Source organism: Nestor notabilis, unplaced genomic scaffold (genome assembly GCF_000696875.1).
Source record: "Nestor notabilis isolate BGI_N333 unplaced genomic scaffold, ASM69687v1 scaffold23245, whole genome shotgun sequence".
NCBI lineage: Eukaryota > Metazoa > Chordata > Aves > Psittaciformes > Psittacidae > Nestor > Nestor notabilis.
In genome coordinates, this window is record NW_009930074.1 from 10,663 (window position 1) to 37,201 (window position 26,539).

The following is a 26,539-nucleotide window of genomic DNA, read 5'->3' on the forward strand; positions in this document are numbered from 1 at the left end:
AGGAGGCGGGAAGATGGTCCACAAGGAACCCACAGAGGTAAGAGGAGGAAAACAAAGGGCTCTGGTGTCTACAAACAGTTGGCAATGCTAAGATGTAAGATCTGAGTTCATTATTTACTTGAGCACAGCAAAAATCACAAGAGATTGACCAAGATTCAAACTAGTAAATGTAGCGTCACCACTCTGATCAGGAAAGTCCTTTTGCTGTAGCCTCCAGGAGAATGGACTAACCCTGTTTTTATCCTTGATTCTCTCAGAGGACCCTAAAAACCCAAAACTAATCTACCAGTGGATTGATGTTGGTGTTCTGGATTATGACAAGGAGACAAAGCTCTACTTGGTCCATAAAACAGATAAGAATGGGATGGTGCGGAATGAAGAGGGGAGACCCATCCTCAATGGAGGAGTAACTCCAGAAGGTGTGTTTCAAGTAGGGCCTTTTGGGACCTGGCATATACTCTGAGAGCCAGTTCATTACCCACACTGGTCCTAGGTGGACAGGGGAAGGACGTCAAGAAATCATTTTAGTTCCTTTCCCTGTTACCACTCTTGACACATGACTGGTCAATGTGTCCAGAAAAAAACTGCCAGGGGAGAGGACTCCACACCTTAATTTGACAACCTATTTGAGGCCTTCCCTTTGGAGAGATCTTTCTTTTTTCTCTGTCTTCCATCTTTTCTGCCTGCAAGAAAAGTTAAATGATGGTCTTTCTAGGCCAGTGCTATCTCAAAGGGGAATGTGGACAGATTAAGATGAAGTACCCCCTCTTCAAAGGTTTGGAGATAGTGGTAATTCTGTGCTCCTTGCCTCATGCTGTCTTCGACTTTGGCCCCTCATTTTGATCTCTAGTAAGCCAGCCCAATTATACTGTCCATCAAAAAGCTGCTGTCTGCAATCCAAGCCATTCTGAGTTTTGTTTTCCCTGTAGACTCTTGTAAGCTTTGCTTTCATTTCCCAGGAAGAGCCCCATTGTTGCCATGTCAGTACTGGATGCCACGTGTTTGCCTGTTGTTTCTGTCTGAAGATCCCCGAGTGTTTGCACAGAGAGTAGTTTCTGCTGACAACTTGCGTAAGAAGACACAGGCGCTGCTTCTGTATCACTTGTATGTGGACTGTATGCCCACAGATGGTCTAAATAGCATCAGTGAGAAGAGCCTGCAGAGAATGAATGTGTTGGCTATGCAAACTCCCAAACTGAGGAAAGAAGACAAGAGGTAATACATCAAGTACATGTCTGGCATGTCAGCCTTCAGTCCATTAACACTGTAGGACTTCATAGGGCTACAAAACAAGTGGCAATGGAGGCAAATCTTGAGTATCCAGGTCATAGACCATGGATCTCATCTGCCTTCCAGCCTGTGCACATGCACACCACCCTCTTGTCCAGAGTGTCATGAGAAGTAGGTAGGACAAGAGCCCCAGGAGCACATGTACAGGATGGGTGATCTGTCATTATTCCCAGGTGAAGTAAATGTATTTTTCATATGCAGATCCGCAAGCCATGCTTAGACCTGTAGTTAAGTGGCATTCAACAGTAGGAAGGTTGGACAGAAATGGCATGGTTGACCTTGCTGTCTCCCTGTGCTTTCAGGGAACAGATCAGTCATTGCTGGATTGATGTGGAGACAAACAACTGTCTCTAGAGAGTTGACTGCTGGTGACTCTTCTACCTATTAGTAGCTGCTACAACAAATCAAAAGATGATCTTCACAGGATGAAGCAGATAGAACAGGATATTTCCACCTGGATATAATCAAGTGTCTCTTTGAGATACAGTTCATATCAGGAAGCTGTTGTAAGAGTCTCTGTGCTGATGAATCATGAGCCATTGGTGGTGTCACTGGGCATCAGCCATGACTGATTGCCCTGCTAAGAGACAGGAAGGTGTGAAGGGCTCTATGGTCTGCCAGCCTAAGCTAGAGACTAGGAGACTAATTAGCCTCTGAGCAGAAATATAGGCTTAGAGAAGAGAACTGTGCTTGAGGTGAAGGATGATGATTTCCTGGGGCAAACAAAGGAGGTATTCAGCACTTATACACATGTTCTGGCTGAGGAAGCTGATGTCAAGAGGTGTTCAGCAGAAGGCAGTTGGGAGGACAGTTTGGATAGCCCAGCTTTTCCAGAACTACCAGCTAGCTTCCCTAGTTCTTGCTTATTTCCCCTTCCCATTGTAGTGCTTCTCCCCAGTGGAGATTTTGCTTTGAGTTGAAAAGACCCTTGAGAAGGCTTCAGTCAATAGTTCCCAGCTCCCCACTTGCCTCTGTCATTACATGTCCAGTTGATAACTTTGCTGGCTGCTTCGTTGTCTGCACAGCTCTCCTAATGCATTCAGTAGCAGGTGAGCTTCAGGGTTAGCAAATCCAGGAGGGAGGGAGTGAGGGGTGGGATTTGCAGTAAAGCTACAGACATGCTTCTGCTCAAACACCTTGAGTTATCATTGTTTCCATGTGTTGTAACAGGATATTGGACCATATGTGTTGCCTGGAGAAAGAAGTTAAATTAAACTATGAACATACCATAAACAAGATTAACTTTGACAGAATTGTCACTTCCAAACCTGAGACGTTTTCTTATGTTACCTTGCCAGACAAAGAGGAGGAGGAAGTACCAGAGAAAGGTATGGGACACAGTGAAGCAGTTGGAATTCAGCATGGCTATGGAACCCCTTGTCTTCGATAGGATTCACGCTTCGTGGTAGAAACTTTTAGGTTCATGTTAATGGTTAGGGCTCATAAGGGGCAGTGTCAGGTGATTAGATGAGACTTGAGTATGTCTGCTCTATTTTAGGGTGTATTTGCATGTTTGTGTTACCTCAGTATAACACATTACCATCCATCAGCTAAGCTGCAATAACTCTGCAGGTGTACCCTTAATGGCACGAAATGCAGGCAGTGTAATTAGCTTAACTGCCTTCTGCTCTGCACTGTGCTGGGGCTGGCCACCTTCCATTTGCTGTGCTCAGCTGTAGCATACCTCATGTGAAAGAGAGCTCAGGCTCTTCCAGAGTCACAAACTGGAGGATAATGGCTACAGTAGATGATGGCGGGTCAGGGTGGTATTTTGTGCACTTCAGTCTCCCAAAGGTTGGAATGCCTTGAGGTGGTTCACAGGTGGCCTCTCACAGATGAGATGCCTCGACTGTGCCTTGAAGACTAAGTGGAAAGATTCTTCAAGTCCTGTGTTCTTTATCATGTCCAAAGCCTCAGGAAGGTCAGGCATCAAGACAGTCCCTCAGCCCCTGATGGGAGGCCGCAGAAGGTCTCTGCTGGAGAGCAGACTCCCTTTCATTCAGTCATCTGTTGAAAATGCTATATGGTAAGGCCTAGACCATCAGAGGAGAGTCCTTTTCACAAGCACTGTCCCAAAGGGAGCTGTACTCTTCCTCTGAAACAGAAGCTGGGATGGCAGTTGCAGGCTATAATATTCTTTTTTTGGTGCCAGGGCTCATCTGTATCCCAGACTATCCTTTTAAGAAACAAGAGGAAGATTTCAACTTTGTCTCACTCCTGAAGAGGCCAGAAGTCATCCTTCTCCTTACACAGGTGCAAGACGAGTGCAACAAGGTAGCCATCACATCTCTGTTTAACACAGCCTTGGCCAAGTATGTCTGCTTGGAGGAGTTTGAACAGATCCAGACCCAAACCTTCACCGAGGTGAGCAGAGGAAGTGTGGGGTGAACACATGGAGCAGCCAGCAGGGCCATCAGTATGTATTAGATAGATGTAGCAGCTGTAGAGCAATTCCCTGGATGGAAATGGATGAGCTTTCAAATGAGAGACTGTGGGTGGAGCAGGGAGGAATTTGCGTATGTATGTCAAATTCACTGGGATGTGGGGATTGATCGGCTGAAAGAGACATAGCCCCCTAGTCAGCATCAGCCAATGCTGACCATGCACTAGGTCAGGCACTGAACAAGTGGCCGCATAGGGTTGCAGCCTCTCTTTCCTCCTCCTTGTTTCCATGCAGCTAGCAGTCCTGGTGGGCACTCAAAAGTTTCAATTTTTTTGTCCAGCTGCAAGGGACAAGAGCTTTGATTCCCCCTGAAGCACTCATGGGGGTAATGCTTTTCTACACCCTATGTTCTTTATGTATTTAATTAAATTACTCTACTTGCAATGCCAGCGAACAGACTAGAACAAAAATTTGCAACTCTGTGGTAACTCTTGCCAGAAGATCTTTTTGCCCTCTAAATGAGGACAGTCCGTTGCACCCTGGATGTGGCCACACAGAGGAGCTTGCACAGGGTTGCACACTAAATCAGTGGCAAGAGGGCATGAGCTGCTCCTTCCCAGTCCCATGCTGCTACAGCTGGGCAGTGCTGTCATCCACTCGGTGACTGAGGTTGTTCTATTACCCACAAAAAGCAGCTGCCTGTGGAGCACAAGTGACACTTGGTGGTATTTTTATAAATTAAAACACTGCAGACTGCTGCTGCCCTTGGCTTCTCCCCCCCCTTTCTCCTCACTTGTCAAGAGAAAACAACATTCTGTCGTTTACATGCTCATCATACTGTCTACACAACTTTTTATGAGGGACTTGACACAGGCAGCTCTAGGGATACTGCTCTATAGAAAAGAGAACAAAAAGGAATAACTTTGTATAAAAAGAAAGAATAGAGCACGCATGCTTTTTAATATCGGGTGCTTTTTTTGTGCGTCTTTTGTCAGTGAAGGAGTTGTATGGCCAGGTTCAGATGCCACATTTGTGTGCATGGATTTGAAAGCTACTGGTTAGCTGCCACAGCTCTGAAAGAACAGTTGCCTTTCACAGCAGAGAAAGGTCCAGCAGCCCTAGCTAGCAACTAACCTTGCAATACTGCCTTCACATCATCCTTGGAGGATTGCACAGCTTGCTTTATTTCTCTGCCCTAGGTTCAGATGTTTCTCAAGGATACTTGGATTGATACTCTAACAACTGCAATAATGAGCAACTTGAGAGAAGCAGGGACAGACTGGTACAAACTGGAACAGAGCAACTGGGATGTGTACCTGCTGTCCAAACTGCGTAAGCTGATGAACCGCATCAGATTCATGCTTCAGGACTCTCTGAGGTATCTGGTCCAGAACTCACTGATCAACTTCACCCAGCTTGTGGTGGATGCTTGTCATGGTGCCCTGAATTGCTTGAAGGACATGGAGTGGGGAGATGACCTCATCAATAGTCCCTACAGGTAAGGAAGAGAGAGAAAAAAGGGGTGGAAAAACAGAGCCATTGTCTTTCTAACTATTGTTTGTACAAGCAAGCTTTGCACTGTGTGGGGGCCTTAGGCTGGGCTCTTTTCTCTAGTCCTCAACCTGACACATTTGGTTGAGTGTGGAAGAATGACACCAAGCTGGCTGCTCTGTTAGCACAGATCTCAAGCTGCTGCTAGTGATGTGAGGCAGCCCACCAGAACCAAGGTCTGCTACTTTGACATAGTGTTCTGAATATCAGCCACTTCCAGCTTTCTCAGAGGAGCAAATAATTACTAGTAGCTTTTTTTTCCTGGAGGCCAGGAAAATACCAGGAGGCACTGCTGCTTATTTCCATTCTTGGATTAAGTTTCAGGAGTAGCATCTAGCCTGAGATTTCTAAAGAATACCAGATTTGGGTTGTCACAGTGCCTAGAATTCTGTTCCACAGGGTACTTATATAAGGATTTCTGTTCTTTATGGTATGAAAAAAAGGAAGGTTTAGAAATGGAAAACAGGAAGAAAAGAAAAAAAGCTGCAACTCACATGAGAGCTCTTACCTTGAAATCAGTGGAAGTCTTGACACTGACTTGAGCTGATCCTGAGCCACACTGGTAATGTACAAGATTGGGAGATACTGTGTATAACCTCCAGAAGATGCATTTTAGGAGTATATTTGAGATGCTGGATGCTTGGTTTGAAGAGCATCTGGGTTTTGTTTTGTTTTTTTTCTTTTTTTTTTTTTTTTTCCTATTAAGCAGCTCCAATTCTCAAGATAAGGCTTGGGGGTCTTGGTATGTCATGATTGACACTTCTTTTGCCTTTCAGAGACAAAAGTTCTAAATGTCTTTACTGGTAAATTCAGAATGTAGTGTTTGATACCTTATCTGCATGGGACAGTCCACCTCTCCTCTGCTTTCCTGTCCAATAGGCATTTTAGTATCAGCATCAGAGCAATACAGTTGTGTGCCATTGTCTCAAAACACATCCCTGTTCTTCCTCGTCTCTTCCCACTGCAGGCCTCTAAGGAACCCACTCTTTCTAACAGACCTCGTGCTAGACACCAGTGGCATTCACTTCAGCCCCCCTGCAGAGAGCTTTGAGAAGTCCCTCGTTTCTCTGTTCGATGAGGGAATCCTGGCAACACACACTGTCCCGCAGCTGGAGAAGGTGAACTGCATCCCCAGTGATACAGCTGTGCAAGCTTCAGTGCACTGCAGCTTGGCATAGACACCCCTGAGCTTGTACTGAGGGAGAGAACTGTAGAAGTAGGTAGTTGGAAATCCACTTAAATTATTTCGGGCATAGCACTGTGCTAATGCTGTTCTGTTCTGACAGGATTTCTGCAAGCTCCCCAACCCTGTAGCTATTTTAAGTGGTTGCTATCTCTGCTTTGGTGCTGCAGGTTCTGTGGAGACATGTCCTAAGTAACCTGGTTACCCTAAGTGAATGGCAGCTGGTAAAAGCAGATTCATAAAGGAAATAGCACCTTTTCCAATGCTGTCAGTCTGGTGCGGATCTCTCCTGCATATGCATCCTGCCTGTTATGGTGAAAGACCCACCTCCCTAGAGCCTCCTTTGACGGGGGCAACTTAAAACTGATAAAACAATTCCTGACGCAGTGTAGAAGGATGGACTGCATGAGTTTCCAAAGGTGCCACGGGTGATTGTCTCACCCCTTGCAGGCAAGGTTAACTCTGCTGGTCCTGAAAGACTTCTCTCCTTCCTCTTCCAGTATGTGCTGGAGAACATATCTATCACAGGCACACCCTTGCTGGATTCAGTGGGCTTGCACGAACCAAATGTGGAAAAACTACGTGAGACTATGTGCTCTGCCATTCAAACAGCAATGATCCCTCTCCATGCCTATGCCAAGAGATATGAGAAGTTCTTGGAGCTAAATAACAACGACATCCAGTACTTCCTAGGGTAAGTGGCTTCTGACAAAGGCATCTCTAACCCAGATGGAAGCCTTTTCAGAAGCTGTTGTGTGAATGGGCATGAGAATGTGAGACTTGTTCCGAGACCATGAATGTATGTGACGTGCCTCACATGTAAGATGAGGCAGCCTTCAGCCATGGGCAGTGGTCCATGCTTTTAGAGGACATTGGTGATGGCAGTGACAATTTCTTCCTGCCTCTGACAGCAGTCACATTCCTATCATGTTTGCAAGTGTAATTGGAGATATTAATGGCCCTAAAAATGACTCATCCTGTTTGAAAATCCAGTTAGCATACTTGACTCTGACCGCCTTCAAATAGCGTCTGTTCAGACTGATAACGTTTTGTAGAAAGTAATGTTTTCTTTTTTTTTTCAGGCTCATTGTTTTCACTGCCAAAACTCTCTGCACCTATACTCTCCTTTAGCCTCTGTTACTTCAATGATCTTCTTTTTAGGCCTCATGTTTTCTACAAACAGTAGGAATGAAGCGCTTTTTTGTTATTTGAGCTTAATATTATGAGTCCCATCTGACAAATTCCTGTCTCTTCCCAGAACACACAGAAGTGCCTACCTTCCACCAAGATGCCTCCTGATCTTGCCCTGTTCATACCCATGCTTTCATTTTGTCTCTCCCTCTCCTCGTCTTACTACCTTTTTCACCTCTTCCACTGCTTTTCAGCAGCTAAAATATTTTGTGCTCTTATTCCATTCCAAACCTATTGTGCTTTAAAACTTGTTGTAGATTTGAGTCTGTCCCTTCCCTTGTACCCCAGTAGTGTTCCTCAGCTACATACCAGTTCCATGTCTTGTATACACATCTTCTGAAACTGGGGACCTGTCTACACTGCTGCATAGGTGTAGCTGCAGTGCAGATAGGCATAGGTAGCTTGGCTTCCTCTGTTTGGCATTGGTAACTGTAGCAGTGAAGACACTGAAGCAAAGCCTGAATTCCTTGCAGGCTGGTCACCTAAATGGATGGACTTTACAGGGGGGGATGTCTTTGCTACTGTAGCTTTCCATGCTCTGTTAAAGGTAGTACTCATGTTCTTGACTGTGATACAAACACTCCTCACTTCCTATGTAGGCATATCTTTGGTTGTGAAGTCTAGAAGGCATTGGAACCGTCTCAGTCTGTGCTTACAGAAAGTTGTATACATTCAAATATAGATGCATGTTTTAATAACAGTGAACATATTATTAATTTAATGTCTTGATCCTTTAGGTAGACATGTCTGGACATGCTGTGAAGATCCTGGATGCTCAAATAATCTTAAGGTCTACTTTACTGTTTTTTGTTGGTGGTTTTATTTACAGGGAGTATGAAGAGCAATGTCCATCTGCCCAGGAGGTGGTGAATATAGTAAACATGTACTTGTCAGAAAAGGAGAACCTGGACAACACTCTACCTGTTTCTATTGTCATTGGTCCCTTCCATGTCAGCACAGAAGTTGTTAAGCAAAATCTGACTGCAAAATACAATGCGCTTGCCATTTCCATGTTGGACATACTGGCTAAAAACCTTCATTTGCAGGTGGAGAATGTAAGTTACCTGGTTTAACAGATTATATGTCAGTGTCTTGTCTTGTCCTGCTTTTGAAGTTGCTGTGTTTGTGAAATGGCCAAAAGACCACAACTGAGGCCACATTAATGAAGACATTTTAAAGACTGCATCAAAGTGATTACTTTAAAAAAAAAACAACTAGAGGGGAGATATATGGACTCAACCAAATAAAATATTAAATATACTTAATAAATTATGTGCCTGAAAGCTGTATCTCTTGAGACAAAATTCTTCAAGACCTTGCCATCTTATAAAAACATGTTGGTGGATTGAAAATGTCTGCCTAGTAGACAACTACAAGGTCCTTCTGCTTGCTTTGAGGATAACTGGACTATGACAATTGCGTCTGCTAGAGGGTTGCCTACATCTGTTATTGTCATCATTTCAACTACATACCTGCGGTTCCTCTTCCTCTTTTTTGGCCTCATTTTGTTTGAGGCCAAATGAGATGGATAGAGAAAGACTGTGGAAAGAAAAAGTCAGAACAGGGCTGTGTACTCATCACTTTAGACCACCTTCAGAATGGGAACCGGGTGGATCATGGCAGATTTTCCAGTTTGCCCACTTGCAGTTAATGACTTTTTGATGGTCTTTTCTCTGCTGTGTCCTCCTGCAGATCTGCAGCACGTATGAAGCCACTAGCTGCAGAATGCATGAGAAACCAAACAATATTGAGGAGCTAACTGAGCTGCGGGAGTGGATGAAGAGCATCCCTGAGCAGCTGGCTGTGCAGGAGGTATGGCTTGCTCTCCTCCTGGGCAAGGAGCACCAAGGGAAGTAAGGAGGGAATTTGTCCATGCAATGTGTGGTGTCTCAGAAGCAGAACTCCAATTTTTTGTTGGATGTCTTTGCATGCAATGCCATAAGATTTCTGGCTTTGTATCTTTGTAATTCCTAAGATTTGTATTTTTAAATAACACACGATGAATTTAAACATCTATTCAAAACAAATTAGCAGTTAAAAATCTTGCCTAGAAGACTTATGTGTGCTTTTTGCTACCTTCGTGATCCATTCCACACTGTGTATTGAATAGCTGCCTTCTAAAAATTAATGTTGTTTTCAAGAAAATACTTCTGCTACCAAATGCTCATTTTGCTGGTAACATATGTCTTCTAATAGGACATTCTAGTGCTGAGCTATTTCAAATTTATTTGATGTGTAGGTCTTCTCCCAGCTGAACAAATGGGAAACAAAGGCTTCAAGCTGTAAGTTCACTTGCCCATACCAAGGAAAGAACCTGGAAGATAACCCAAAACACTCAATTTCTGTCCAGCACTTTATCCACTAGGTCATACTTCTTTTCATCCGTATAGAACAGAGGGTGGTGATGGTGTGATCGTTCGCAGAACAAGGGGTTATAAATCCATTCTCACTGTTCACACAGCAAAGAAGCAGCCTGCATCACATTAAGCTTGTGTGACTAAAGCTCTTCAAAGGCATCTCATGAAAATGAGGTACACATAAGAGGGTTGGAATCATTATGGGGTCTACAGGTGTCTATTTTTTGTCTCTCTCACCCTATGCAGGAGCTGATTCGTGAAGTCATGGAAGATTACCAGGTCATGGAGGAATTCCTTTACAACCTTACTGAAGAAGATTTCAGTGACAAGTGAGCACAAGGCATTTCTCCCATTGTCAAAGTGGGACACTTTGCAGCAATTACTATTCTTAGTGCTTCAGGGGCTATGTGTCTATCAAGGGCTCCAGCAGAACTTTTAAGTGGCTCTCAGGGTATATGAGCACTGAATTCTTGAAATGAAGTTTATAGAGAAGTGTGGGTTCATGCTGCCTTCTGGCAGGGGGCAAGGCAAACTGGTAGCTATTAACCTGTTTAATGTATTAAAGATATTTTCTTTTCTTGGGTTTTTTGGGGGTTTTTTTGAGACATCTGCTAGGTCTCAAAATGCACAGTTTAGTCTGTGTCTGAAAGTGAATGTACACTTCCAAGGTATGAACACTCCCAGAGTTTTCTTAGAACTTAGGAAGGAACATGAACCCTGTTTTATTATTGCATTTCTTTCTCATGCAGTCTCCTCTTAGTTTTATCTTTGGCTATGTTATACTATGCCCCAATAGCAGAGTCAGCTCAGCCGTGGAAGCACCTCTGATATGACATGGACTTGGTCCAGTGTGTCTGCAACTTGAGTGAGTTTCTGCAGAGTACTCCTGAAACTAGAAACATGGGATACACAGTGCAAAAAACCCGCAGAAGCTGCAGGAAAGCAGCTCACCTCTAGGACACCTTAGCACAGATATAGCTGTATGCCCACTGACAAGGCCTGGCACATGTAGAATTAGTAGGAGATTGCTGCATCCGCAGGCACTGCAAGGGCTGTGAGCTTGAGTGTAATGCTGTAAAGCTTGCATCTGGCATTGCATACAAGCTAACAAGTCCAAATGGCAATGCTGGAGCCCTTGATAGACATATAGCCCCTGAAGTAATGGGTGGGCTGTGGCTGAGCGAGAGCCAAGAAGCTTGCCTTGGAATGAGCAGCCCTCTGTGCAGCCTTTCCTGTATCTGTACTGCACTTCCCAGGGCACAATGCAGGAGCCTGGCTAGCCAGGACTTTACTGTATCTGGATTACTCTGGCCCCTCACTGCCCTGCTCAACAGGAGACTGGCTTTTTCAGTAGCCCTGAAAAGCCATAAGCCAAGACTGTGACCTCATTTTTTTTCAGTTCCTTGTAAATACATTCAAAACCAGACATTCCCTCTGGATGCCAACTGTTATTTTGCAGTCTCCTAGCTTTTCAGCAACATAGTGGATTTGTTCCTTTTAGAAAGGCCCTCCACTTCTCCCCAGCCCTCTCCAATTGAATAGCCTAGTCACAAGGACTGCATATCAACAAGACAAGCTGGAAAAAATGTTTTGTTGAAACCACATGTGTTGCTGTTGTTGTAAAGCTTCCTTGTTTGGTGGGATTTGGCTTTCTCATTCTGTTATTTTCAGCATTTCAAACATATGCTCTAAAAGCTTCTTTCTCTCTCTCTTTCTGTCTCTCACTGGTTTTGTTGTTTGTTTTGTTACATCATGTGAATGCAGGTGGACTGCAAGTTACTGGCCACTGAAAATAACTAGGCAAGCTGAGTGTGTTCGGCACCAGCACCAGGAGGATGAAGACAGATTTCGTAAAAACCATGTCATAGATCAAAACAGCTTTCAAGACAAACTGGAAGAGATGGAGGTAAATAAGCCCCTGACAATATACTGTCCAGAGAAAGGGGCCTTGAAGCTCTTGTGGTCAGCCAGGTGGGAAACTTTCAGATGATATTTAAGTCAGATTAGGTTTTAGGTCAATGTACTGTTGGACCAAAAGTTATTACACACACACCCACCCACCCATTGCTATTTATTGGAAGTTGGGCTTTTGATTAAGAAAGAGTTTCATTTTTGTGTAAAGAACAGTACTATTTGCAGAAATCCTGATTTTTCACTGGGGGGAGTGTCCATGAAGATACAATATTCCAATTCTTGGTGCTCAGGCAACACATACACCTCCTTTTTCTTTCCTGTGTAATCAGTTCCCTGCAGAGCATCTCCCATGATGTACTGCCATCAAGGGGGAAAATACAGCATTTAGTCAGGGAACTCATGTGAAAGACCCTGAAACAGCAGCAGTTTTGAGCTGAGAGACCTCTGGTTTCTGCTGAAACAGTCTGATTTTTATTTTTTTCACTAGAAATTCTTAAATCCAGAAAAAAAAAGTTGTCTTGGAAAGGCTTTAGTCAATGACATAGATTATCTTGGAAATAGCTTCCCAATATGATAATACCACAACACTGGCTTAAAAAAAGAAGCAAACAAAAACCCAACAACAAAATCCCCAAAACAAACAAGCAAAACCAAACCACCAAAACAGGAAAGTTATTAGAGAAGCTCTGGATATGTGTTGTTAAACAATTCTTGGAAACAAACCCAGTGACCTAGTGGAGCTATCACTTTCACTTCATTGATTCTGTAACTAATGATAGTATAAATGCTGTGGCAAGAAATTTGGGCACAGATTTATTGCTCCTATTCCTCAGGGGTTAACTATTGTCACAAAGACAAAAGCATCTGGTCATCACATCTGCACTGTCAACCACCTGAGCAGTGGTTATTGCTTCTCCTCGCTGCTGACATTGTGGTCTAAACAGAAGTGGGATTGGGTTGGGGGAGGTGAAAATATGAGCATAAAAATCTTGCCTTTGAATGTAACAAAGAGCACACCAGGAAGCTGAGATCTCCAGAGGCAGCACTCAGCTTCAGAGCCACATCTCATGCCTGCCTTTTCTCTTCCAGCTGACTGTAGGTGGATTTTCCATCCAGGCGGATGCTAGCCAAGCTAATGGGTTGGCTAACAAAGCAAGGGAGGTCAGGAAGCAGCTGCAGGAGCTTCAGAATTTGGCAGCTGTCTACAACAACAGGGAAAGAATCTTTGGGATCAAAGCTACTAATGTAAGTGTCAGGTCCTGTACCTACAGGACTCTAATCTTTGTTGGGATTTCTAGGTGGTAGAGCAAATATTGAGACAGTTCTTCAGGAAGGAATCCTTCCTGCTCATCTGATATGTCTGATTAGGTGCTCTGTAGAGTGTAGCGTGACCACACTGCTCCATCATTCCACTGTGTCACAGAAGATCTGATGCCAGACAAATGTGGAAAGCTGCTTATGTGCCTGATACTGCCACCATGAGAGACTGGGTGGCCATGCTTAGATCTGAGTGATGTTAATGAGGAGAAATTGGATGGGGAAGGTCTTGAAGCAGCAGTTGAGATGCATCAACTTCTGTAAGGCTGTTATATAGACATGAATGAGAGTGGTTGCACAGTGCTGTGCAGGCAGCTGGCTGGGCTCGGAGTGCAGCATGTTCTCCTAAGGTAGCAGTTTACATACTTGCAAAGACTCATTTTGCCCATAGCTGTTCAGCTGCCAGTGAATCATTATCATCTATGTTCAGCCCAGGCTGGCTGCATGGTAGAAGTAGAGTTCACATGGTCCTTTTCTTTACCTCTCAGTCTGTGGTTCCTTCTCCTTCACTGTAAGGAGCCAAGTTTCTATATGATGCGCAGTGTGTGATTTCACTGATTGTGTGTGGACTGCCCATCAAAAACTCATTCAGCAGCAGAGCATGTGTAGAAGCAAGTGGGGAGAGTGCTTTTCATGCCAGACAAATGGTGCAGGCACAGCCCCACTGGATACATTTTGACTTGACTGTGTGAAGCCCAGCTCTGCTGGTTGCTCTTCCCTGGAATCTATATTGTGGTCCCAGGAGAATGTAGTATGATACAACCTCTTGAAGTACACATTTCCTCCTTGCTTGCTTGAGATCCAAAAAAGAATTGTGCCTTTTTTTTGTCTTTTGACATACAAGCTGTCATCCAGAGTAGAATACACTTGTTGCTTGTGCTTGCTTTTTCTCTCTTTCCAAAGTATGGTGGGCTATCCAGGATGGTTAAGGACTTCCAGCCATACCATGACCTCTGGACAACAGTGTCAGACTGGATGCGTCAGCATGAGAAATGGATGAATGATCCTCTCATGGAAATTGATTCTGAACAGATGGAAAAGATTGTCAATGACTCTTTTAAGATAATGCAGAGATGCGTGAGGCAATTCAAGGATTCACCAGGTAGGTACATAGTCTGGGGAAAGGAAGTTGGGGCATATCAACATTTCTTGTGAGGCATCTTGCAGAGTGCTCTGAACAGAGATCATCAGGATGTCACGTGGATGTGTTGTGTGTATTAGAGCCAGTTGAGAAAATGCTAGTGGTCATTTTCCACTTTTTTTCTGGAACTGTGATGATTCACATCTAGATGCTAGTTTGCTGCTTGAAGTACCAGTTTGGCATGGAAACAATCAGGCTGCAAATCCCTTTTATACCCAATTCCCAAGACAGTACTGAAATAAATGCCACCCTCTTATTTTGCAGTTGATATTTACTTATTTATATAAAGTAAAAGAATCCAGATTAGTCACAGAGAATTACTATGTAGCCCACTGGCCAGACATGTGGGTTTAAGCCCTTACTCAAGTCAGGCAGCAAAGGAACTTGAATCTGGGTCTTCCGGGTGCTGTTTTCTTGGTCAATCTTATTTTCTCTATCGGCCAATGAATTTAATGGAAAGCGAGAAGAGGTCTTGATTTTGTTATGAATAAATTGAGATTGCAAAATCTGGAAATGATCTGTGGAATGTAATAACTGTTTTCCTTCCTGCCTGAATGTGTATGAAATTTAGATGATCACATCCAGCCCTTGCAATTCACGTGAAGGTCTTTTAATCATGCCTTCTAGTAAAGCTGGAATGGAGACTTCAGTTGTAGCTTAACTTCCCATTCCATGATTCTCAGAGATATGCTGGTCATTCTCTAGAGCTAATTCTAAAATCTCCTGCCAGATGGTGTAGATTGAAATATATTTTGCAGTGGGAGAGTTTTGATTCATCCTTTTTAACTTGAACTCGCTCTTAAACAATGCCATGAATCAGCCCCAATGGAGGAGGTGATGAGTGGATGCGTGAGTAACTATGAATCATTATGGTAAACAGAAATACTAAGAATACCTGCTCATATTCATTGCAATATTCCCTGGCACCTGGTTAAATATGAGCTTCTTTGCATACCACCCAGCACAGAGTGTGGGGTGGTCACATCCTTACCATGCGTGTGCAGCATGACCACACAGGGTGCAATAAAAGGAGGCACATGCTGTAGCCAGGTTTTGGAAAGGAATCAAGTCCCATGCTCTTTGCCTGTCCGTTGCTTTACTCACCATAGCACAAGCTGAAAAAAGGCAGGATGTGAACAGTGCAGACATGGGTTTCCAGTATGCCCCCAGAGATCAAAGCCCTTTCCTTGACTGTGTCCTTTCTGTGAGGCAGAAGTACCTTTGGCTTTAGTGTGGCTGTAGGCTAGCAGAGCCTCTCCTGCCTGCTTTCCATTTCCATAGCTGGCTCTGATCCTAGTTTACTTCTGTCTCTGAGATATGGTGTCCATCTTATATTTAGGGGGGGGGTGAGATCAGTTTATTAACAAGTTTGCATTGAGAGTTAAGATCTTGGAATGATGACCAGAGCTTCTAAAATATCAATTGGCAGAGGGGACTTTGTCGTGCTTGGGGCCCATATTAAGGAATTAAATTTGTTTGCTTCTCATCTTCCGGTGAGCTCTAGGCTAAGGAACAGTTCTGCTTAGTATGAACTTGCCTATAACAGACTTCTGGATAATAAGCAGGTCTGCTTCTGGGAGTGGGCTTGAATCCTTGCTTAGTGGCCGTGCTTAGAGAGCACCTCTGTGTCCTCATTACTTCACAACCCGCGTTTTCCAGTGCTCTCCCATGCTGCTTACCTACCATGTATCTACAAGCACATCAGGATTTAGACACCTTCTAGGAACGTCCTTAAGGCAACTTCCTCACACACTGTTGTTGCTGATGATGTTCTCTTTTTCTCCCTGAAAGCCTGCCAGGGTGTGGCAATGGAGTTTCGAGACAAGATTGATGAATTCAAGCCATACATCCCCTTAATTCAAGGGCTGCACAATCCTGGTATGAGAGAGCGGCACTGGGAGATGCTGTCAGAATCTATTAAGATGGATATCAAGCTGGATCCCAGTCTGACAGTTTCTCGCTGCTTGGAAATGAATCTGCTGGACTATATCGAGAGCATCAGCAAAGTAGCTGAGGCAGCTGGCAAGGAATACGCCATTGAGAATGTGAGGAGAGAGGGACTGCTGAGTCTTTGGTTGCTTCCAAATATGTTTCTGTTGGGCAAGTAGTCATTGCCTTGGGTGATGTTCTTGTTGTCCCAGAGCATGAGACACATTCTGCAGCATAAGTAAAAAGACTTCTGTGTTTCAAAAGGGGAGCAGTGGTCACACAGTTGAGTTCACCTTGCACAGAGTTTCAGTTGTTGCATAACAGTGCTGCCTGATGATCTACTGGTTGGGTCTGACACCTCACTATGGGATTAGTGACTGCTTAAGTTAAAATAAATTGATTGTGTTCTGCCACTCAAACATTACATCAGGGAGATTAGCTGTGGCTGGAAATGGAGGTGGCAAATCCTTTAACACAGTAAATGTACAGGGAAGACTTGCTGGCTCTAGAGATTCATAGGTTAGTCTTTCAGTTCACCAGTTCTGGTGTGACCTGAGATGGTCTTGATTGGAAGTCGTTACCTTCTGGCAGCTTTTGTTCTCTGAAATCTCAGGCAAGTTCCCAATGGATAGCTACCCCTTTCACAAAGCTATCATTAACCATAATCATTAATAGGCACTTTGCTGGCAGCCTCTGTGCATCTAGTAGCATAAATGGGCCTGGAGATGAAATTGCCCTTTTTTCCCCTCAAGGTGTTTCTTTCAGGAAAGCATTGAAGTGTTGAGTCTATGGGCAGTGCAGAGGAAATGTGCTGTTGCTGAGTATGTCATGCATTAAATACACAGATGCAGTTTCCAGTGGAATCCAAGAGCAAAAGTCTGTCACTTGCTAGAGAGGGGCATTAAGAGAGTTCTGGAAGCTGGGATAACCACTGCACATTGTATCTGAAATTTCAGTTTCTTGTCCCTCTGTTTCAGGCGCTCAACAAGATGGAGAGTGAATGGAACTCCATTTTTTTTACTGTGGACCCTTACAAAGACACAGGAACCTTTATTCTGAAAAACACTGATGAAGCTTCTCAGCTCCTAGATGATCACATTGTCTTGGTTCAGAGCATGTCCTTTTCACCATTCAAGAAACCTTTTGAGGAAAGGATGAACACATGGGAAAATAAGCTGAAGATTACACAGGTATTGGTTTCTTACCTGCACACACGTAGGAGAGGCAGGCAGCTGGGCTGTGCTGCCGTGCTTGAACATGGGCACTGCAGTTGCTGCTGGGGAATTGGGAGGAAGACTATCAGGAAAAATCAGTCTTAAGGGAGGACTCTAGTAAACGAGGAGATAAACTCGGCTTTATTCTCCAAACAGCAGTGATGAAATTCCAGCTTTTTTTCTGCCTGTTGTTACACTTTTTGGTGGGGTCAGGACTATCCCATTGCTGTGAATAGTCCTACTGGCATCTCTAATCATATTATACTTAAGTGGAGCTTGCAGATTCTTGTAGGACCTGTGAGATCCATGCTAAGCATTCACATCTCAGTGTAGGAAATCACGTGGAAGACTGCTGCTTAGAGCAGGATCTCTCACACCATGCCAGCACTTCTTCATCAAACCAGAACCTGAATGCTGAGCGCCCAGCAGGACTCAGCCAGCAAAATAGCATCTTGCTGCAGGAGAAAAATTCCAATACAAGTATCTGGCTGAAGAACTCTGTGTAAATGCTGGTCTTTGAAGCATAGCAGCACTGTTATCTGTTACTCATAACTACCTTATTCTGTTTATTGGTGCTTACCATCTGGATATGCTTGGGCCATGGGCTGCCTTGTCTCTTGAAGATACAGAAATGCTATTTTAAGACCTAAGGCAGTAGGTGACGGGGGGGAAATTCAGTTAGTTGCTGTGTGGTTTTTGGCTGTGATGTTGTCCATGTTTACACCCTGCCTTTCCTACCCTTTCTTTTGATCGCATTCATTCCTGTCACTAAAGGGCCATGAATCCACTTCTGGGAAGTGGCTTATCAGGGTTAGCTGATGGAGTACAGCAAACACCATTGCCTATATTACTGGTGAACCCCACCTCTTGCTAAGCCAGGTTGCTTGCCTCTGCTCAGGGAGTGGGAGATAGTGCCCCGTGACTAAGGAAGTCTGAAAGGGAGACAAACACTTGAGCTGCTTTGTGGTGTTGGGCAGGTTCCCCATACCTTCCAATCTCCTATGCCTTAAAATGGAGGAAGTTGTTTTTCCAACCTAATTCTCTTGCTCCTTGCCTAACAAACAGGCTTTCCTGTCTGGTGTCTAACTTGAATGTTCAGCTTTTCATTCATTCTCTTAATTCAGAGTGTTGTTTAAAGATCATTTAATGGGTTATTCCGTAGGCAAGGCTGGGGCTGAGGTACATCAGGCAGGAGAGAGGATTCTGCATCTGCAACTCCGTCATATTTTATTGTCATTTTTCTTCCCCAAAAAGCTCTTTTCACAAAATACAATCCCCATCTTACTGTGTGATTACATTGTGCTATTTTCCGTAAAATACAAAAACACTAGCCACAGAAGTCTGAGCTAGCACCAAAAAGTCCCCTTGAGTGTTAATACTGGCTTACACATGTCCAAACTACCTCCACTAAACTAGCGGGTGTTGTGGCTTTTTTCAGACCCATTCTGGTGTGCGTTCTGCACGATTTAGTCTACAGGTTCCTAGCATGGTGTCCTGATAAGCCACTCTTCTTGCTTCCCACTAGGATGTCCTAGAGGAATGGCTGAACTGCCAGCTCTCTTGGCTCTACTTGGAGCCAATCTTTAGTTCAGAGGACATCAAAAGACAGCTCCCATTGGAAAGCCAGCGCTACCAGGAAGTGGATAAGGACTGGAGGGACATCATGAAGAGTGCTAATGAAAACCTTGAGGTATGTGCCTTGTCAAAAGCCAGTGCAGGTATCGCAAACTCCTTGGAGCTGTGCTCACACAAGGACTGCCTTTGAATTGCTTTAGTAATGGTGTGGGCATAAGGAGCACTGTTTAAACCATGAAGCCTTGTCCAGGGCAGTATGCTAGGTTTCTAACTCTTGGAACTTGGCTTTTATTTCTGGTGTCCAAACAGGGAGTGATGTCTAGCACCAAGCTGTCCACCACACCAGATACCTTTGCCTCAGCACATACTCCCTGCCTTCTACAACTCTTATAACCAGCCCTGCTATAATCATAATGTGTAAGATATGTCTCATTTGATTCCTTCTCAAGACTGATCTTTAAATTTAGAGCCATTGTTTTCACCCATTTCTGTGTCCTGGTAGCAGTGCTCTGCACTCTTCTGTTCTCCAGTCTTCACTTCCCAGGACTCCACCACCACTTGTATTCCATATTACAAATGTTGGTATTTAGGAGAACCCAGAAATGTGCTTGTCACATCCATAAGTGCTGTTTCCCTTCCTTGCCCACAAAGCTCACACTTCTCCAGATCCCTGTGAAAGTACTCCTGTGAATGAGTCATTTAAATCCTATCAGTAACATCACTGGGCAACGCAATTATCTCCATTGCCTGATCTCCCACATGCTCAGAATACTGATGCTTCCTCTGTTCTCCATTCTGTCTATAGGTAATTTCTTTGTGCCCTGATCCTGTGCTACTAGAGAAGCTGCAAAAATGTAACCAGCTACTGGAACTGGTGCAGAAAGGGCTGAGTGAATATCTGGAGACGAAGAGACGTGCTTTTCCCAGGTAACTTAAAATGTCAGTGGACTGGATCACACTCCCTAGTTCAGAAAATGTGTAAGGAGAGGCTCACTGCAGTTCTCTCCGCCAAGGAAGAGCAAAACAATCTAAGCTTTAGGACATTGTAATGAGACTGCAAACATGAGCAAGGCTGTGCCTTTCAGTGCTGCCATCTGATGGGGAGAAAACAGGGAGACACAAACGTTGGGAGTTCATGGTTGCATATCTGTGCCTCACGATTTGTCTAGAAAGGATGGGGAGAAATGAAGGAATGCTATTCTTTGATACTCATTTAAACCCACTTTGCGTGGGAATAGCTGACTGCAGATGGAGAAGTCTGTCTCTACAGAAAGGTAGGTGGCTGGACTGTGGCTGCTACTCTCCTACACAAAACTAAGAGATCAGTGAGCAGTCAGAAACAGTGTCTCCGGCAATAGGCTTGTTCTTCATCTTGCCAGGACTTAGAACCTGACTCTACAGTAAAAATAGCCTCCCCCCATGCCTCACTCTGTGTTTCTAGGTTCTACTTCCTTTCAGACGATGAGCTGCTGGAAATACTGTCTCAGACAAAAGACCCCACTGCTGTACAACCTCACCTCCGCAAGTGCTTTGAGAACATTGCACAGGTAGGCAAAGCAAGCCCGCCAGTGGCTTTTCCCAAGCTGATGTCATGCGAACTTGGAAGTGTTCTGAGGTCTGGAGGAGTGTTCATGTTCTTGCTGTGTGGAAATATATCTCCATCTCTAACTGTACATAGGCATTGTGTTGCCTGCCTTGGATTGGGATTCAAGCAAGCTCACTTTAGACATTTCGAAGCCAGATGTCTGCCCATGAACTGGGCACCCTCAACTGCCCTTCAGACAACTGGGGGGGTGGGAATAGACATCTGCAAAGGGCAATTTAGAGACATTCACTTAGATGCCCATCTTAGGAGGAAGGGGCACTCCTTCTGGAGATGTCTCTCCATCCACCATGGAAGCCAAGGGAAATAGCTCAGACTTTGCTGTCTACTCACAGACACCTAGTTAGGATGGAATTCCACTTTCGCTGTCACCTTCAGAAGGGACAAAGAGTGAACAAGCCTGAACTGAATTAAGTTTCTGCCCTCATTCCTACTTAGGAGCTGGGGTTAAGCCAGCTATTTTTCCCCTTTATTATTCCTCATAGACCTCAGACTCCACAGCGAGGCACAGCTCGCACCACCACAATACTCAGACACTAAAACCAATCTCCTAGTCATTAGCTTGGAAAAATAGAAAGGAAATTGAACTGGAAACCTGGTGCAAAAACACTGGAATAAATAATGGAACTTGCGGTGATATGTGGGAGCACTGGAGAAACTGTTAAAATTTTACTCTTAAAACCAGGCACTGTGACCTCAAGGGAAATTATTTGAATCTACAGGAATGAACAGGAATCAAGGGTTTGAATCCTAGACAGGCAATGAGAAATGTTCATCTTGCCTATAATTTTATTTGCTTCACTCAAGTTAAAACCAGTGATGTAAATCTCTTGTTTTCATACAAACATTCTCTGGTTTTTGGAGAGGTCATTTTGCACATCTGTCACACACTTTATTATCGCTACTGACAGACAGGTTTGGCACCACATTTATAGTGAGCATACACTGCTGCAGCCTGGGTGTCCCTCAGTGGCAGGAAGGCAGGGATAGAAAGGAAATCCTCCATTCACACCTCTTGTTGCATTTCTTCCATTAGCTACTGTTCCAGGAGGACCTTCAGATTACACATATGCACTCTGCTGAAGGAGAAGAGGTGGAGCTGTTTGTTCCCATCTATCCCACTGAAAATGTAGAGGACTGGCTGCTGGAAGTGGAGAAAACCATGAAGGCCAGTGTACGGGACAACATAGAAAGATCAATTGGTGTTTATCCAGAGGTGCGAGTTTTATCCCAGACAGGAAGGTCTCTGATGTCTTGGTTCCAGGCTTGCCATAGAGGCCACCAATGATGGGGCTGGTGAATTTGTGATATTCTATTAGTTTTAAAATACAACCTTTAATCCAGTTGTGTGTGAGTCAAGTGCAGAATGTGAAGCTGAGCAAGCAGCTAATGGGCCAAAAGAATGCAAACTCTGCACACTCACTCAACAGCCACAGAACACTTCCCAATATCATAGAACAGCCGTGTATGAATCCATATCTATTCCTCTCTCCAGGCAACTTCCTTTTTATAAGGATCTTCTCCTGCAGCTCTCCTGTCTCACACAGTGTGCTAGGGACTGGTAAAAGTAACCAAGACACACAGATTGTTCAGGCCATGCACAGGGGACGCAGCTTGGCTCTGATTTCTGTGTAAAAGCTTGGCTTGTAGAAAATCTAAATTTTCATTTGTTTGGGTCTATGGAGAGAGAAAGGCTGAAAAATGAAAAGGCCTCAGATATTTCTGTTATCGTTTTCTTCTCTGTCTGAAAATTTAAATCTAGAAAAGTTGGAACAGGTGAGAGGAAGGGAAATATTCTCTTGGGTCTCCCAGATTCCTTTTCTTCACCTGCTGCTGGCCACTTGTAACTGGTTACTTAACTGCCGGTAGCATAGTGGAGAGAAGGTACCTGCAGTACCCAGTGCTGGAGAGCCTGTGCCTGAAGATTTCTTCACAGCAACTGGAGGTTAAAAAAAAAAAAGTAAAGCTTCTTAAACAAGAACTCAGTTCTTATTGTGTGACCACCTCTTTTTGTTTGTTTGTTTGTTTGTTTTGTTTTGTTCTTTCTTTCTTTTTAAGACTCCACATACTACATGGGTATTGCAATGGCCTGGGCAAGTGGTCATTGCTGGCTCTCAGATTTTCTGGACAAAGGAAATGTCTGAAGCTCTGGAAGCTGGAGATTTGGCCAGCAGGCTTTTCCCACAGCTGAGTACTCGGGTATGAAAGTGAATGTAAGGGTGAGATTTTGGCAGATGGAGACTTTTCAATCATTAAACCTTAGATAACTTATAAATATAACCAGGACAATACCATAGGAGAAACAGACACAGTTCTGCATAGCAGAGCTCAAAAACAGGTAAAACCCCACAGGTTTTTATTGTCTTAATCATTAAGATGTTTGTCATCATAAACCTCAAATAATGTGTAGGACTGACAAATATGATCATTACCTGAAGACAAAAACAAGGTCAAAGATAACTTTTCCATGTCCACCCATGAAATCAAAGGTGGAGGAGAACTGAAACGATGGACAATAGAAATGAGTGAAACTGCATCCTTCCTATCTGTTCCATGCATCTAATCACACTTAATACCTAGGAGATACTTAGCTCTGGGCGTCTTTCTTTTTACCTGAATGTGGTAGTCATGTAGGCAAAAGTCAGCTTTGAGCCAGCCCTGAGCAGTATTTCCTTTCTAAGCAGTTGTCTGCCTCCTCTCTCTGATGAGAGAAGAGACAGAAGTTGCCTGGACAAAGCCTATGATGTGGACTTAGCATGCCACAAGTTTGTTTGCATTGTGTTAGTACAGCCTGGGTCTTTGGGACATGGATTGCTTCAGAATACTTTCTTTTCCTTGCCCAGCTGGGCAATTTGGTTGCCCTGGTCCGTGGAAAATTGTCCAAGATGCAGCGAGCAGTGTTGTCAGCTCTTATTGTGATTGAGGTCCACGCCAAGGATGTTGCAGGAAAGATGGTTGAGGAGAACGTGACAAGCATGAATGATTTCGAGTGGATCTCCCAGCTCAGGTAGAGAGCATAGCTGTTGAGCCTTACCTGGCCTTCCTGTCCAGTTTTTATTCTCCTTACCCATCAGCCATGTCTGTGACAAATGCGAACAAGAGTTTGTGTAGTCTGTAAGCAGTATTCCTGATCACCTCTAACATCCCTGTGAGGAGTGGGATTCAAGTCTGCTAAGGATGCCAGTTCTAAGGCATCTGAGACAGACCTAGTTTTGATAGCACCCACTTTGGCAATACAGACTAATCCATACCATGGTGTTTCACAGCCTCACTGTGAAAGGGCATGCTCTTGCCCAAGGAGTGCGATGCTTGATATAATACCTAATTTCAGGTCCTGTGAGAACTCCTGTCCACCTTAGTGTGTTACCTTATCCTTTCTTCTCTCAAGGAGGAAATCCCTTGATATGCAAGTCTCTAAACCTGCAGGCTGTAATCTTACAAGCTGCTGTATTGTCTGCCACCCAGTGTCTTATCTTTCTGATGTCATGTTCACTCATCATTAGATACTACTGGACAAGAGGGGACCTATACATGAGAGCAGTCAATGCTGAATTTCTCTATGGCTATGAGTACCTGGGGAACACTGGCCGTCTGGTTATCACACCCCTCACTGACAGGTAAGGAGACTCTTTTCTGTGTAATAAGTATATCTTTTTCCTGGATGAACAAGCCTTATTGACCATGCTTAATGTATGTAAATAGAAACCATTTGTACAGTAAAGGACTACTTGAGATGAAGGCACAGGAACATCCTGGCATTGGTTCTACTGTATTCCTCGTGATCTCACATAAAATGCCCTCCTGATAGCGAAGCTCTTCTACAAACCGGTAGATAGGGACATCTAATACCCTAGAATATGCAGCAGTTTTACCTGTGTTGCAACTGTCCTTTTTCTGGAGAGTGAATTTGTAGCCAGTGACAGAAGGATTTATCCATTCAGACCCAGATGAATAAGGCCACATAGCTAACTCCTTTGCAGATTGCTGTATATCTAAGCAGTTCCAGTAATAAGGGATGGATTCTTGCTTGTCTGCAGCTGCATGGATCGTATGTCTCCTGTACTGAAATCAGTAGTAGAAATGCTTTTCATCATCTGGTATCTTCTTTGTCATAGGTGTTACCTGACGCTTACAGGAGCTCTGCACCTGAAATTTGGAGGAGCACCTGCAGGACCAGCAGGAACAGGCAAAACAGAAACAACAAAAGACCTGGGCAAAGCACTAGCAATCCAAACTGTAGTGTTCAACTGCTCTGACCAGCTTGACTTTATGGCAATGGGAAAGTTTTTCAAGGGACTAGCCAGGTACAATGGAATTCTGTGTGTCATTATTGAGGAGTGGGTCAGGTACCGGGGTGCCAGCCACTGGGAAGTGGTGGATATTTTTCACAGCAGCCCAGAAGAACAAGCAAAGCCCCAGTAAGGGGGTTACAGTGTTCCAGAATGAGCAAAGTTTCTCCCTTCTGGCAGGAATTTTGTGACAGATGAGTCAATTAAAAAAAAAAAAAAAACAAACCCGGGGGGAATAAAAAGAGATCCTGTTCATTTAAGGCAAAATTAAAATGCTTTGCACCAATCCACTATGCACTAATCCACCTATGCAAGTGTTTGCAGCTCTGGCCTTTGTTTTCATATCATACATCTTGGACTGACATTCAGCCCACAAGCTGCTTAATCTTAAGAAGGAGAGAATCTGCTGAGTGTATCCAAAATTGAGCAGCCGAGAGAGACTGCTCTAAACCCTGAGGGATTCTCTCAGAGAAGTTTCTGTCTTCTCTGCATTTCAAACGGAGCTGGTCCGATTAGTCTGTTGATTCACTGGTGAATCTGAGTGTTATTCCAACAAAAGTTGATACTCTTCTCACATGCTTTCTTTGTAATTTAACTTCTTTAACAAACCATGCCTTGTGGAAAGACCATCTTCCTCATGTACATGCTTCCAGCTTTATACCTAGTGATCCAAGCTCTGAAAAATGGACTTAAGAGATGTCTAAATTGTCTGCTACACTTACTGCTCAGGTACAAAACAGAAATTCAACATGACACCTCTTTTAAGTCTAATCTCTAACATGCAGAATTTGTCCCAGGCTGTAGGAGCAGACATTGCCATGGTCTTGCAGGTACCATGCACCTTCTCATTCACCCGTGGCCTGGGATGCATGTTTGGGGTGAAGGGCTAAAGACCCTTTCACTGTACCAGTACGCTGTGGCTGTGTCACTGCCTGCTGTGAGGCATTAGGGGCCTTTTAGGTTCACTTCTTGTCTCTGTGCTGCCTCCCCAGAGACAAGAATGTGAATTTACAACTTCTAGATCTACCTGAACTTTTGACTGGAAGTCTGGTCCTGTGAGATGTTCCTGACTCCCCTCATTTTAAATTCCTCGCCTAGCTCTGGCGCTTGGGCTTGCTTTGATGAATTCAACCGCATTGATATCGAGGTGCTGTCTGTCGTGGCCCAGCAGATCACAACCATTCAGAAAGCACAGCAGCAGAGGGTATGTAATGAACTGGTGGATGCAAGGGCAGACAAAAAAATCTCCACTTGAGCTAGTCTAGCAAGTCCTTGTCTTCGGACTAGCTTCACTGCTTAGGGGTGACTGAGGCATACTTGAGCTTGGAGAGGCATCAGCGAGCATCATATCAGGCCATTACACAGTTAGCACCTTGGGTGGGTTTTGTAACTGCACCCTAGTCTGTGCTACCACAGTTGCCCACACTCTCACAGGCTGAAGTACATCTCAGCTTGAGCTGCAGTGCCAGCAGACTTTGGTATGGGAGACACTCCAATACAGATACACTGATACAAATTGGAGCTGAGATAAAGGCAGTCAGTGTTCTGCCGTGAATTGCTCAGCACCACATTTGTCTAAATGTGCTAATAAACCTTAGTAGA

General features: G+C 44.1%; 1 protein-coding gene across 1 annotated transcript in view; it reads left to right on the forward strand.

Annotated features, from left to right (window-relative positions):
• LOC104406321 (dynein heavy chain 1, axonemal-like) overlaps positions 1-26,539 on the forward strand; it is a gene marked incomplete at both ends in the record, with an annotated part of 40,695 nt that overhangs the window by 7,315 nt on the left and 6,841 nt on the right. The window contains 24 exons of the mRNA XM_010015266.1: positions 258-419; positions 960-1,215; positions 2,461-2,618; positions 3,443-3,654; positions 4,873-5,171; positions 6,192-6,342; positions 6,908-7,101; positions 8,428-8,653; positions 9,291-9,410; positions 10,202-10,284; positions 11,720-11,861; positions 12,959-13,114; positions 14,090-14,288; positions 16,119-16,372; positions 17,234-17,446; positions 18,996-19,160; positions 19,851-19,972; positions 20,487-20,592; positions 21,685-21,864; positions 22,707-22,847; positions 23,492-23,655; positions 24,152-24,265; positions 24,764-24,952; positions 26,036-26,141. Of these exons, the coding sequence (XP_010013568.1) occupies positions 258-419; positions 960-1,215; positions 2,461-2,618; positions 3,443-3,654; positions 4,873-5,171; positions 6,192-6,342; positions 6,908-7,101; positions 8,428-8,653; positions 9,291-9,410; positions 10,202-10,284; positions 11,720-11,861; positions 12,959-13,114; positions 14,090-14,288; positions 16,119-16,372; positions 17,234-17,446; positions 18,996-19,160; positions 19,851-19,972; positions 20,487-20,592; positions 21,685-21,864; positions 22,707-22,847; positions 23,492-23,655; positions 24,152-24,265; positions 24,764-24,952; positions 26,036-26,141 (4,112 nt within the window). The remainder of the gene's footprint in view (positions 1-257; positions 420-959; positions 1,216-2,460; positions 2,619-3,442; positions 3,655-4,872; positions 5,172-6,191; positions 6,343-6,907; positions 7,102-8,427; positions 8,654-9,290; positions 9,411-10,201; positions 10,285-11,719; positions 11,862-12,958; positions 13,115-14,089; positions 14,289-16,118; positions 16,373-17,233; positions 17,447-18,995; positions 19,161-19,850; positions 19,973-20,486; positions 20,593-21,684; positions 21,865-22,706; positions 22,848-23,491; positions 23,656-24,151; positions 24,266-24,763; positions 24,953-26,035; positions 26,142-26,539) is intronic.